The 14,595-nt window shown below is 42.6% G+C and overlaps 1 protein-coding gene and 1 long non-coding RNA gene across 6 annotated transcripts in view; one reads left to right on the forward strand and one right to left on the reverse strand.

Moving 5' to 3' along the window:
• The window catches only part of Tlk (Tousled-like kinase), a 98,115-nt gene that overhangs the window by 17,173 nt on the left and 66,347 nt on the right, over positions 1 to 14,595 (forward strand). The window contains exon 1 of one of the 2 annotated variants that reach the window (XM_015186423.2): positions 13,712 to 13,989. The exons of the other annotated variant lie outside the window; for it this stretch is intronic. Coding sequence (XP_015041909.2) covers positions 13,921 to 13,989 — 69 coding nt within the window. The 5' untranslated portion in view covers positions 13,712 to 13,920. Of the gene's footprint in view, positions 1 to 13,711; positions 13,990 to 14,595 lie in introns of those variants that run through there. 2 annotated transcript variants of the gene reach the window in all.
• Positions 5,343 to 6,142, reverse strand: LOC26532280 (uncharacterized). 4 transcript variants are annotated; one of them, XR_001452877.2, is made up of 3 exons: positions 5,851 to 6,139; positions 5,532 to 5,798; positions 5,343 to 5,467 (listed from the first exon to the last, which is right to left on the reverse strand). It is a non-coding gene; the product is annotated as an uncharacterized lncRNA (long non-coding RNA). The 4 variants fall into 4 exon arrangements; XR_001452873.2 differs by having other exon boundaries at positions 5,343 to 5,804; positions 5,851 to 6,142; XR_001452875.2 differs by having other exon boundaries at positions 5,343 to 5,798; positions 5,851 to 6,140.

Below are 14,595 nucleotides of genomic sequence, written 5' to 3' on the forward strand. Positions count from 1 at the left end.
CATTTGTGTATGAATATGTGTCTGAACAAGTGCAGCCCCCACCCGATTTTCATGTTTGTTGTGCCTCTCAATTTGATTTCCTTCTTTCACTTTTTCCCGGATCCTCTGGAGCTTTTGCTTATTTTCTCTTTTTAAGGCACCTAATAGATGCTTAAGGATGGGGCAAAGCCAATGTTGAAACAGGGACAAGTACGGGATCTGGTATTTCATCAAAATATCGATTGGTCTCCAGTAATTCGAACCAATCGATACAAATTATTCTTTCTCTGACCTTCTGCGTGGTATTTTATCGCACCATCGACTACTTTTTAGTATTTTTTTCTTGTCCCTTCCTTGAAGGAAAATTCTACTTCTCTTTCTACCATCCTTCAGGAACTTCTTATCGTTGCCTTCTCGTTCTTTCAACTTTTGCCCCAACATGCACTTCCTAAGGACTTGCCTTTCTTTATGGATATCATACCCCTAAGAGTGCTTACCAAACAACTTGGGGATTTCCGACATCTTTTAACAGCTTTTAATTACAACAAAAAAAAAACCTTCTAAAGTTCATCCTGCATCCTTCTGGCCCTTTGTTTTTTTTTACCTGAGATTTTTGTTTGTGTGCAAAAGTTTTGCTCTCCTCCATTTTCTATTTGCAACGGAGTAGTATAAGTTTTTAATGTTAATACTTTTACCAGCTCTTTCCCTATTTTTTCTATTTTATTTCCTTCAAATATTGAACGAGAATGAAGAATATCTTCAATCTTTTTTGTGTTTTTGGGGTTGGCTCGAAAAGTTTATTAAAAAATTTCGCAGTTACCGTTGGAAACGGGTATATGCAAACATATACTCGTTTTTTTTGCAGATAGTACAGTGAATCCCCACAGGAAGGGAATATCCACAATTTTTGATATTTCTTGTTCCACATAAAAGAAAGGAACTGCCTATCCTGGCTGGAAAAGGGAGAGTTTGAGAAAAGAATTCCAAAAAAATACCAACATAACTATGTTTCATTTCGAGATGCATATTACTGAAAGCTAAATATTTCCAGAGAGAGACAGGGTCTCCTTTAAATGGATCTAGAAACATGTAGAAACATGCTTACAAACAAAGCTCTCTAGATTGCAATTTCTACTACTAGCTAGTATTTTTCTGGAATTCTTTGGGTATTATTCGAGCAAGTATTTTTCTAGACTTCTTTGAATATTATTCGAGTAAGAATGTAGAATATTTTTCTGGAATTTCTTAAGTATTCGGTTGTGGATTATGTGGATTATTTTTCTAGTAATTTCCTGTAATTTTTTGAATATTATTTGAGTAAGGTTTCGGAGTATTTTACAAGTATTAGATTAATAAGTATTTTTGTAATATTTTTCTGGAATTTGTTAAGTATTATTCGAACAAGGTTTTGGCGTATTTTGCTAGTATTTTCGTTGGTATTTTGCTAGAACTCGTTTAGTATTATTTGTGTAAGAATGTGGAGTATTTTTCTGGAATTCCTTGAGTCTTATTCGAGTAAGAATTTGGCGTATTTTGGTAGTATTTATCTGGAATTTTTTGAGTATTATTTCAGTATTTTTTTTAATATTTTTAAGAGAATTGTTTAAGTATTATTCGAATATGGGCTAATAGCTAGTATTTTTGTAGTGCGGCTTGTAGGCTATTTCTAGCATGCTTTTGTAGTATTTTTTTTTTGGTTTTTATAGTATATTTTTGTACAAAATTTTAGTCTTTCTCTACGATTTTTATATTATTTTTCTACGATTATTTGTAGTATTTGGTATCTCTTCTGTGCTGGAAAATATCCGTGCTGGAAATGCCTTTTCCGAATGGCTCCCATCTCTGGAGTGTCCTCTGAAGGGGAGCCTTCACTGTGTTGCATGCGTGGCTGCACCTTAACCTCCTCTTTGACTTCCTCTGCACTTTTGTCCCTTTGTGATGCTCGGCTTCTACTTTTTTTTCTTCTCTTTGCCTCGCCTCCTGCCTCCTGCCGCTCTGTACCGTTCGTCCTTTCCCTCTGTGCTCTGCCTTTGTCTCTCGACTTTTCCCTGCTTTTCTCTTGGCCTTTGCCGCCTCTTCACTTTCATCGTTTCGCCGTGTGTGTGTGTGTGTGTGTGTGCGGGTGTGTTTTTCAGTTTTTCTTTATTTTTACACACACTCGACGTCAACATTTGCATATCCTCGTCGTCCTCGTCCTCGTCCTCACCCCTCCTGCTTTTTCTCTCTCTCTCTGTCTCTCTCATCTGCTCAGTCTGTCTCTTTCCTTGTGTGCGTCTGGGACTGGCAAGCAAATTAAAAATTCAATTTTGTTGTGCAACTTTTGCACTTTGCAATGCACTGCCTCCCCCCCAGAGCACAGAACCCTCCTTCCCCTCCCCCCTTTGGCTCCACCCCGTGTCCCTGCCATCTCCGTTTCCACCTCCACCTCCTGCCCTTTCTCTTTGCTTACTTTCTCAACTTTTGTCGTTGTAGTTGTTGCGTGCATTTCAGCAATATGTTATTAGAGAAAGGCAGCCCCCCCCCCCAAACACCCCTACACCCCATCCATCTCTGTTTTCCACACCCGCAACTCTCCTCTTCTCTCTCTCTCTCTCCCCGTCTCTCTTGTCCTTTTTTAATGCAGTTTTTGCTGTTGTTTTCTGGCCCGTTGTATGCGTGCCAGGACACGCCTACAATATTTCCTTTTTGTTCTCTCGGTTTTTCTTTTGTGTATGTTTTGGATGCCACTTTTCCACAGAAAACGGGGGCGGCTAACTTTTCAGGGCTGGTGGAGGCGGGCAATAGATTTTTTTCACCCAGAAATCGAATCACAATTTCCTATAGGAATTCGTGTAAATTTATGCATGCCCCGCGACAAAAACAAAAAAAAAACCTATCGACTTTGGCTAGACGTAAAGTCTGCAGCGAATTCATTAATCTCTGGCTTCAAATGGCAAAAATGTCCTCCAAGGATTGGACTTCCAAGGACTTGCCAAAGAGCTATTGAAACCTGGTGCCCCGAAGTATGATTTTGGGGGGAAATGGAGGTTCTGTAAAGTACATTTGTATTTTCCACCAACAGAAATTTGACTCTACATGGAGTTAAGGCTCTTGAAAGAGCAGAGAAGAGCTTTCTTTTTGAGGCTTGAAGCGTAAATAAACGAAATCTCAGCGGCATCCCTAAGGTATCCCTAAGGTATTCCTAAGGTATCCCTAAGGCATCCCTAAGGCAGCTCCAAGGCACCCATAAGGCATCCCTAAGATATCCCTAACGCATCCCCAAGGTATCCCTAAGGTATCCCCAAGGTATCCTTAAGATATCGTCAAGGCATCCCCTAGGTATCCCTAAGGTTTCCCTAAGGTATCACCAAGGAATCACTAAGGCATCCCTAAGGCATCTCCACGGCACCCCTAAAGTATTCCTAAGGTATTCCTAAGGTATCCCTAAGGCATCTCTAAGATATTCCTAAGGTATCCCTAGGGCATCCCTAAGGCATCTCAAAAGTATCACAAAGGCATCCCTAAGGCATCTCTAAGGCATTAAATGCCATCCCTAAGGCATCCCTAAAGTATCCCTAAGGCATCCCTGAGGTATCCCTAAGGCAGCTCCAAGGCACCCATAAGGTATCCCTAAGGCATCCCCAAGGCATCCCCAAGGTATCCCCATAGTTTCCCTGTTTAAAAGAATGTACACAGAGAAGGCTACACTCTCAGATTGACCCAAAACAAAGCGAGATCTCACGAGAGCTGTACTCTATATAGAGTCAAAAGCCCTTCTATGGCAAAACTTCAACTAAAAACCATTTGATTGAGTGCCAAGAAAGCCAAGAAAGAGTGCTCTTTAAGAGACGATAACTGGAAACGTTGCTGTAGAGGCTTTTATGCCAAACCGCGAATGCAAAAACAAAATACAGGACCCGCGCATGGTGGCCCCATGAAATTATTTCTAAAATTCTTTTGCATATTCCCCTGCCCTATTTCCGTTTATTGTTGAACAATTTTCAGCCATATTAAGCAGATAATTGGTAATTAATTCAATAAATTCCTGTCGGAGATGCATCCTTCTTGCTTTTGTTTCGTGCCTCTGGGTTGTCCCAGTGGTGCCTAGATTTTGCCTGTACTTTGGCTCCAATATTCACTGTACTTTCTGGGGGGTTCGGGTTTGTTGTTGCTCTCGTCGCTGTGTGGTGCCCCCCCCCCCCCCCCCCTCCGTTTTGTTGTTTTGGCTTTGCAACGTTTTGTTGCGTCGGTCAGTTTTTGGTTGCCACATGGAGATGGCGATGGAAATGGAGATGGAAATGGCGATGGTGCAGCAACAGCAACAACAACTTAAATTGCGCACTTTGCGTTGCGATTTTCAACATCTCGAATAGCAGTAGTGGCTGATGCTACCCGTTGCTGTTGCTGCCACTGCCACTGCTGCTGCTGTCGACGAAGACCGGAGACGACGACGACGACGACGACGACGACAACATCGTCGTCGCTGGTTATGTGCCCCCGTGCGCCCCGTGTGCCCCGTGCCCCTGCCTAGGTTCACATTCTCATTACAGTTCATTCACCCAAAAGATACGGCTTTATGTATCTATTAGTTATGTATGTGCTTCAGCCTTCAGTTCAGTTCAGTTCAGTTAAGTTGTTGCTGTTGTTGCTGCAGTTGCCTGCTGCAGCTCTGAAGCTTGCCCCATCGACAGCAGAGCTGCCCCACCAGCCACCAGCATCAGCAGCATCAGCAGCGGCTGCAGCAGCAGCAGCAGAATTTGCGGCAACAGCCTCTCCGCCTGCCTGCATTTTCAGCCAAGTTTTGATTTGTGTTATGTTGTAGATACACAAACAGAGGCAGAATATCCATCCAGAGGTGGAGTTAGAGGTAGATGGCAGCAGCAGCAGGAGGAGCAGCAGGAGGAGGAGGGGATGCAGGCCGAGGGCAGAGGCAGATGCAAAGGCTATGGGAGGTAGAGGCAGAAAGTTGTGTGGCAGTGGCAGCTACTAATGCAGATACAGATACAGATACATTCCTCTTGACCATCTGTCGTCGTCGTCGTCGTCGTCGTTGTTGTCCTCACACTCTCTCCCACTCCCCATTCTCTGCTCTTCTCTACCTTCGCCATTCTTTGCACTTGCCTTCTCTCCCTCTCTGCCCCTCGCTCCATTCTTTGCTCTTCTCGTTTCCACTTCCATTCATTCCACAGCCAAAGCATTAAGATATACAAATTATATTGAACAAAAGTATCTGCGAGTACCATTTTTTGTTTGTTTTGTTTTTCGCTGCAGAAAGACCTTTTGCATTTGGTTGTTCTCTCTTAGATACATTACCAAAAGGTATAGATACAGTTGGTTCTTTCCCCCTTAAATGTGTTTTCACGCTTAAGATACACAAATAGTCAGATACATCCAATAGATTCATTTTACTGTTTCAAACATTGTGTTATGTTTTTGTTATGTACAACAGCATCTTTCTTGGTTGTGTTTTTGCCTCAGATACAATATCTTGCAGCTGTTTGGATACTTTCTGAAAGAGAAGCCACAACAACAGTTAGGTGCACCAATAGATACATTTTTGCCGCAATACCAACCAATTTGTGTGTGTTTCTGCACCTCTGTAACTTTAAGATACTTCTTCTTTGCTTAGATACTTATTTCTCAGTTGAGTGTTCGAGAGAAAAGTGTATTCTACTGAGATGCGCCGCTGATTTTGTTGTTGTTTCCTCTTTTCCATCGTCGATAAGCGATAGATCAAATCGTAGCTCCCTTTTTGGGCTGGGAGGATCTGCCCCAAAACCGAGAAAATTTATTGCATCTTTGAGTTGTGCGATGCTTTTCTGCGAAAGATATCCTAGAGTCTACATCTTAATATCGAAATACGTATACTCCTATTTGTATATATTTACAGACCTGTTTTAGTAACGAAATATCCATAGGTATATGAGTATATAGCCATTTAGGAACCAATAGGCTGCTATAAACTTCTGACAGAATGCTGCCCATTCGTTATTCAGTCGGCGTTTCAGTGCTACCCATTTTTGCAGGCACCAGTTGCAGCCAACGATTATCAGCCAGATACCCATAATGACAAATAACAATTTGCGATTTAATTTTAGAAAATTCATTTTTTTGCTTTTATTAGGAAACATTTTTTAATTTCTGTAACAGCCAACGTATTGCCTGCTTTGTACAAAAAAGGAATACTATTTTTTCTGACATTTTCTATATATATCTTTTTCTTCTTTTTTGCAGGTGAGTTTCTTGGGTCATTCTACATCAAATATCGATTTTAATATTTGCATTTTGAGGGTAAGAAATTTCTATATTATTGTGCACGTTTTTTTCAGCTACAGGTTTGAAATGTCTCACTTTTAGTCCTGAACCAAGACCAACTATTTTCGGAAGCCCGATTTTCGATCAATTCCAAGCGGTTTAATTCTTAGAATTTTGTATTTTCTTGAGTTCTTTTTCATTTTCAACTGTTTCAAAACCGTTTGATTACTGGCTTTTGTTTCATTCTCAAACGTTTCAATATTTTGAGCATTTCTTTCAAGGTTTTTCTGGGATATTCTTGGTATTGTCGGTGTGCCCCTTGATTATCTTGCCTTTTCCACACTCCATTGCCTTTCGGGACAAAACCTATGGACACTCTTTTGGTTTCCACCTCTTTCAAATCTTTCTGCATTTCTTTTTGTATCTGTATCCCTTGAATGTTTTCTGTACCCTGTTTCTCTGACAACAAAAAAAAACCTGCAAAAAATTCGCGAAAATTTCGCCCAATCGTAGTTGTTGTTTGTGCTGTCAATTCTTTTGGTTTTTCCGGGCTGCTACTGAGGCTGCAGCCCCGGGAAAATGGACGAGAAAAACTGAGTGCGAAAGCGCGCAAAAGAAGAACAGAGAGAAAAAAAAATGCTGCGGATGCCTGCCTTTTCCCTTGACCCTCTGCTGGCACCTCCTCCAATTCCTGCTCGCCTGCTGGCGATTGTGTGATGTGGCGGGGCTTAGGTTTTCCAATGTGCAACATGCAGCAGTGGCAGCCACAGTGAGAGTGAGAGGGGTAGCTCCAGCTCCTGGTTGTGGTGGTTCTGATGCTGCTGCTGCCGGTGCTGCTGCTGCTACCATTTCCAGTGTGTATTTAGCAAAAGGTTTTGTTGCTGTAGTTTAGTTTTCCCCCCCATTTTCCAGGATGGGGGATGGCTTACACAGTCAACGCTGCTGCTGCTGCTACTGCTGCTTGCAACACTGCACCAACAAGCACCAGCCATGTATACTACAATTTACAAAAGATATACATACAAAACAAATATAGAAAACGGAAAATTACACCAACACCAACTAAAACAGAAAATGCACCAACAAAAACATAAACTACACCAACCGAAAACACAACAAAGAATGAAAAAGGTAACACTACACCAACAACAACAACAAAAACATCGATTGCAAACAAAAGACTACACCAATAGATACAGAAAAAGCTTCAACAACTGGCACAACAACTAGAGGCATCAGCAAACACCAATGACAGCTTCAACAATATACACCAATAACTGAAATTGGTAATTTCAAACCACAGCTAAAAAAAAAACTATAACAAAAGCTACACCAACAGCAGCAACTAAAACTTCAACAACAGCTAAAAACAAAACTAGAAAATGTACACCAACATAAGTTTCAACAACTAAGCCAACATAGGTTTCAACAACAGCAACAAATTTTCAACAACAAGAAGAAAAAAACCCAAAAAATGTACACCAACAAAGGAAAACAGTGCACAGCCTCAGCCTCGAATTCGAGGCCTCTATTCCCTCCCAGAACCCCTACACTCCTAGCTCATTTTCTCTCTCTCTCCCTCTCTCACTGAAAATGCAGATAGAGATGCAGATGATGATGAAGCCTCGCCCTCGTGACACTTTGATTTGTGGCACATCCATCATGCAACAACCGATGCCCAAAGACTAGTTTCGTGTTTTTTGGGTTATGTTATACATAAATCATAGGCTCATGCCAACACCCCGAATTGGCCAGATACTTTTTGGCGAGAATAAATTAAGCAAAGTAAAGCACAGAAATATGTGGAATGTATGTTAAAGGAAAGACACGGCAGGAATCTCTTCACACCTCAGATATCCCTACATTCCAAGAGCCTTCAAGTGCTTTTACACCCACAATTTATATTCTCAGACAATGAGAAGACGAAAACTTTCAAAATATTTACCACACAAACACTTTTTCCACCTGAACACCCTTCATATTGCCATGTATCTGTGCTTATTGGTTGTATTATGTTTAATCGCCCTCAATGACCTTTTTGGTCAATTAAATTGGTATAATTGTAAAGCAATTAAACTACGGATTGCCGGAATATTAAGTTGCACAAAAATAATTTAGGCAAACATCAGGAAAACTATTTTCTTCGTTTTTCCTTCGAAAAATGTTACTTAATTTCCTTAATCTTTAATCTTTCAAGTCGTGAAAATGTACTTTCATTTTCTATAATTTCCTTTTAAGTTTTCTAGTTCACACCCTCAAATAACTCTCTCTCTCTCTCTCTCTTTCTGTTTCTATCTTTCTGTCTCTATCTTTCTCTCTTTTATTGCATTTCGGTCGGGCAGCTCTCGAACCGCCACCCCCTTCCAAGAACCAAACGGAACCCAGTCTCTGGAAATTTTTATTTTGGCATTGCATGCAGGGAAATACACGAGTATATATGCAAATATCTCCCATCTTCCATACATATATCAATATGGTATATAGTGGGTCCTCCCAGGGACTTCGTTATTAACAAAAAGAAAAACCGAACCGAGTAGAATCTCTCTCTCTCTCTCTGTCGTCGTCATGGCCGCGCCACATCGTGTTAATGGTTTTTGGCGGCTGCCTGCCGAATATTTTCCACGATTTTCGGAGGGGCAGTCCCCTGCGTCGAGAACTGATTGAGGACCTCTTTTGGAGGCGAGGCAGGCGACTGCTTCTTGAGGCTCCTGCAGGGGTACAGGGGTGCAGGGGTGTGTGTGTGCAGCGCGCGCGCATCCTGCACTCATGCAAGTCACGCATCCCAATCGACACACACACACACGCACACACGCACACACACACGCACGCATGTGGTGTGTAGAGAACATTGGCCAATTCCAAAATGTTCCATTTCGCGTTGCCATAACAATCCTCCTGCCGTCTTCGTGTGTGTGTGTGTGTGTGTGATTATGATTTTTGGCTAGCATAATTTTAGGAGACGTGCCACGCCTACCCACAACACCCCTTAGCCACCCCCCACCCTCCCTGCCCCTGCAAAATGCACACTCTCTGTCCGTCCCTCTCTCTCTCTCTCTATCTGTGCCTCTCTGAGGAAGGATGGCGGCCATCAAACAATTATGAATACTTCACTTATTAGCCGGCACTCTGCACTCTGCACTTTTGGGGCACCAAACAACCCCAACCCCTACTGTCGAAGAGGATCTATTTGCCACTCATTGCAGCCCCAGAAAACAATGGAGATTCAGAGCGAGGGGCCTTTCTTGTGAGGGCAGAGCTTACCTAACTCTCGTCTGTGTGTGTGTGTAAGTAATGGCCGAGTATTGAGTGATTATATGATGCCCCATGTTAACGGGATTTATTACCACAGAGAGAGCGAGAGAGAGAAACAGGTAAACAGGTACATAGGCTACACATACATAGTATATCGGGGAATTCAAGCTTAAAGATTGTCTTGCATAAGTTTGAAGATGATGGAAAGCTGCTTCTTCAATGATTTGAGGGAAAACCAACAGCCCTGCTCCGGTTTTCGCAACTTTTTGCCATCTAGAGTTTTTTATTCCTTGATAAAAACAGCTGTTTGCTTATAAAAACCAAAAACAAAACCTAAATTATTGATATTCAGGTGATTTGAGGTGTGTTTAGAAATAAATTGACTAAAAATTTAAATTTCCAAAATAATTAAAAATTAAATTAAATATTTTAAATAATTAAATAATAAATAAATTCATGAAATATTGTTAAGAAAATTAAGAATGATATAGGGACTACTACAAATGATTTCGAAACGACACGACAAGCCGAGGTTGACTGCCGCATGACGCGCGACACGTATTATAATTAATTTAATAACAGTTTTTGTTTACAAATATTAAAATAAAATAGGGCGGAATAGATATATAGGATAGCTTATGGGAAACCAAGTGCTTAGAGAAGATCTATCATCTGTCGAGACCTAAAAGCTTCTCAGCTTTCCGCCTAAAAGCCTAGTTCTTTATAAGAATTAGACTTAATTTGTTCCTCCTTTATTCGAACACATTTTCATATCTCTGCCCGTAACTCTCTTCTCTGCACTCTGCTCTTCTTGGGCTTTAATTTTCTCTTTTGTGTTCCCAAAATTGAAAATTTCCATAGCCTACTTATCGGCCCCGGAAGAGTTGCTCCTCCAGCCTGGTCCGGTATGGTCAGTTTCGGAAATTCCGTAATTACTTTTCTAAGAACAATTGATTTGGCATGGACCCAAGCCCCTTTAAACCCCCGCCCCATGGGCCAGGAGGCTTGGAAGTGCTGTCTTTTTGAGGGCAGGTATTGTGATTTGTCCTTTGTTTGTTTCCTTTGTCTCATACCATTTTGAATTTCAATTTTGAGAGATATATTTTGCAATTTTGTGGGAATTTTTAGTGTACTTTTCATTTATTCAGAGTTGGTTTGCTTTAAGGGCGGACACAGCTGGGGGCTCCCAAAGATTGGACCATCACAGGACGACGAGAACAGCAGCTAGTCGGGAGTAGGGATCATGGAGGTCTTGAAGATTCCCCGGGGAGTCCCAAAAACGAGATCTATAGCAGATGAAGGCCTACAAGGGACTGGTGAAGAAACGACTTGCAGTGGTCATGGAAATCATTCCGAGATGGCTATTTGTTGAGCCAAGAGCTCACTCTATATCCCGAGGTGTCTTATATTTCTAGTCTTATATACAATCAGGCACAAGAGGACCCGTACATTCGCTCTTTGGTGTACGAAAAAGTGTAGCTCCATTTTTGCATTTCCATATCTCTACCTCGCTGTGAGCCCTGTTTCTCTTTTTCCTCTTGCTGGCTGGGATTGCATTGCATCAACACCTGCCCCTCGAACCCCCCCACACACGCCCACACAGATACAAAAATGGGCGAAAACTCTCCAATATATGTACCTCCTGTGTGGTCCTGCGATGCGTTTTATTAAATGTACATCAAGCCGAACAATTTTTTGGAAGCAGAAGCACAGACCTGCACCCACATTGCACCACACAGCAGTTCGTTGGCTGCGCTTCGTACTCGTCCTCGTTCTCGTCCTCGTCGGGGCTTTTGGGGTCGCCTTTGAGGTCGCTCGTTGTCGTCGTCGTCGTTGTCGTCGCTCGTTGTCACGAGCCAACAATTTTGTGCTGATTCTATTTTGTCCATAACTCAGCCAGCGACCGAATCCATCCAGCCTCCCTTTCTCTCTCTCTCTCTCTCTCTCTGGCCTTCTCTGTCTCTCTGGGAGTGTGTGTACCCATCTCTTTCTGGCACGCTACATATGCAGACCATCTCTTTCTAGTCGTGCACCCATCCAGCAGGCAAGCAGCCAAGCAGCCAAGCAACCGCGTATCCCGCGTTGCCCGATGGCCAAAATGCCACTTAAAGTTTGGTTCCGTTCCTCGCAGTATTCGGTTGTTGTCCAGCCCCTTCTCTCTCACTCGTCGCTTATCGCTCGTCGTCGAAATGTAGGGAAAAACCAAGTGAAAAGCTAAGGAAGAGCAACCTCAAACTTGGGCGTCCCAGAGAAGCCCCAGAAGCAAGGCCAAGTCAAGCCCTCAAGGATTCTTATCCCGCTTAGCAAATGCTTTAAGGCTTTCGACGCTAAAAGTTAGACAGCGAGACAGAGAGAGAGCGAGAGCAAGAACGAGAAAGATTGAGGAAGTGACAAACACCAGCCACAGACAGCAACAGAGAGAGCGAGAGAGACCGAGAGAGAACCTGAGAGAGAGCAAGAGAAGAGCATGATGATGCTCCGAAATCTACTGGTAAATATTTCGAGTAATTATCAAAGAAAATTACTTTTACTTGTGAACCCCACCAAAAAAAAACAAAAGGTGGTCTACTCGTTTGTACCTAGTATAAGAGTGTTTATTTAGTATAAGTGTTTTTCCCCCCCGTACAAGTGGAGTGTTTTGTGTGTGTAGATGATTGAATGTGGCATGTGCAACAAGTGGAAACGAGGAGAGCTCCTCGAGTGAGATTGAAAGACTTTGATTTGCTTTAGAAATTACCCATAAGCGAACGGATACTTTTGTTCGCGAAATGCTCACATTTGAGTGGACAAAATTGTAATATTTTAATGAAATATATATCTTAGACATTAAAAAAAATACTTAAAAGCGAGGGACTTTTTTTAAATTAAAAAAAAAAACTTTAGTCCAGTAAAATTCAATCGTTAATCTATTTAAAAATATCAAAATTTATTTATTTATCAAAGCTTTTAATCTATAAAATCTCTACATAAAAGTTAGCTTGAAGAATATTTTAGGATTTATTGTAATTTCTGTTGATTTTCGCTGAGAGCGTCACTCTCTAGTGGATGTTTGCTTGCAACATGCAACATTTTGGCTTGCAACATGCCACAGATGCAACCCCAACAAGCTTCAAATGGGATTTGTTGTCTTCTCAACGTTTATCGTTCATCGGCTGTTGTTGGCCACCTAACTGTGTCAGAGCTGGTTCTGGGAGTCTGAGGTCTAGACGGAGAACCAGTTGAAGAGCAGAGGGAGATGGAGACGTAGCAGGAGAAAGGGGGAGGCAGGTGGGAAAGGAGACTTGATGGAAACTTGGGATTTTTGTTGTTGTTGTTTGCTTTGAAGTGGAAACCTCTCTCGTTGCTCTTTTTTTGGAGTTGGTTTGGAGATTTATGTTCCGATTATTAAGGGAGTACAGATATCTATCAGTTTTCAGTGGAAAGCTCCGGCGGGGGGAGAGCTACAAAGTAAAAAGGAAACATAATAAGTATGTATATTATACGCACGTATGCATTTATGTAATGCAGAGTTTTCCACACATTAAGAACCTGTTTTCGCAGAGGGAACAAAAAACAGGCACAGAAAAGAGGAATCGAGATTAAACATAATAACGAGACCAGAGTCTCGCCGTCAGACAGTTGTCAAAGTCCTTGCCCGCTCTCGTTGGGTATCCCCCCCCCCTCCCGCCCCCCCTCACGTCGTGCCGTGCATCTCCTCTCTCCCCTCTCTCCTTTCTCCACTGTTCGTTAAACTATTTTGCGTGGCGCTGTGTCGCTTGTTCGTTGTCTGTCTCTCTGCTGGCCTCTCTTTCTGTCGCTTGTCGTTTGTCTGTTGTGTGTGTCTCTCGCTCTCTTTCTCTCTTTCTCTGTGTTTTTGTGCTTTTTTTTTATTTTTGCGCTGCTGCTTTCCTTCTTTCTATTGCTGCTTTTCGACCAGCGTCAACGCAGGCAGCGCAGCGGCTGCTCTGCGCCTGCACACACACACACACAGGCACACACACACAGGCAGACGAGGCGCACCAACACACACGAAGAGTCTTTCATGTATTTACTACATTCCTCAGTACTTGAAGCGCCTCCGGAAGTGATGGTTTTCCGGCGCGCATTTCGAAGCATAAGCCAGCAGCTGGTCGTCCGTCCCCCTCTACGCGGCAGCATCACTTTTTGTTTACCCCATCCCCCAACGCCCCTGGCGCGCACACACGCACACGCACACGCACACGCATTCGTGTGCAAATAAAACAAAGAAGAAAAACACAAAAAAGCACAAAGTAAAAAAAAAACCCAAATACAAATTACTGCCTGTGCTATGTTGCTATGTGATGAGTGTCGAGTGATTACGGAAACATAAGAGCCACAGGAAGAAGAAGCGGGAAGAGAATTATATTAAGAAGAAGAAGAAGACGAAGAAGAAGCAGCAGCAGCCGTGCAGTGTGTTGTGTGGTGGAAAAGCAGGAGTCGTCGAGACGGTGAAAAATGCGCACCAAAAGGAACGCCAGCGATTTGGGCCTCTTGCATCGCACTTGCATTGTCGGCGGAAAATCGGTGAGCATGAATACCCCACCACCCCCACCCACCCAACAAAAAAAAAAACTCGAATCAAATTTACATTCAATAAACACCAAATTCCCCCTCTCTCTCTCTCTCTTTCTCTGGCTCTCTGGGGCTCTCTTAACAACAAAAGCAACCACACATGCGCGCCAGAGAGAGAGAGAGAGTGAGAGAGCGAGCGAGCGAGCTTTACTCTCGCTCTATTTGTCCCTCTCGCCTAACTGTATTTTGCTCGTCAATCCCCACACACACTCGCTGGTTTTGTGCGAGCAACGTTTTTTTTTTTTGTTGTGTGTAAGCCGCTTGGTTTTTCGCCTTCTGAGAGCCTGTTACTTTCTGTAGACTGCAGCGTCATTGCAGCGAAAACATTGGTCCGCCGCATTTAGTATTATATTTTACTGGGGTTTGTTCTTCGCTTTAAATACCGATTCAGTATGAAAATTGCACGACCAAAAGGTCTCAACCGCAGCGAATTTTGAACAAAAAACAAAACTTGGATGGTCCCACCACAAAATACCATCCCATCCCATGTTTAAAAGATTGCCCAGCACCAAAGAGTGAATGAGCGTCACCGAACGAGACAGAGACAGAGACAGCGAC

Source organism: Drosophila pseudoobscura, chromosome X (genome assembly GCF_009870125.1).
Source record: "Drosophila pseudoobscura strain MV-25-SWS-2005 chromosome X, UCI_Dpse_MV25, whole genome shotgun sequence".
Taxonomy (NCBI): Eukaryota; Metazoa; Arthropoda; class Insecta; order Diptera; family Drosophilidae; genus Drosophila; species Drosophila pseudoobscura.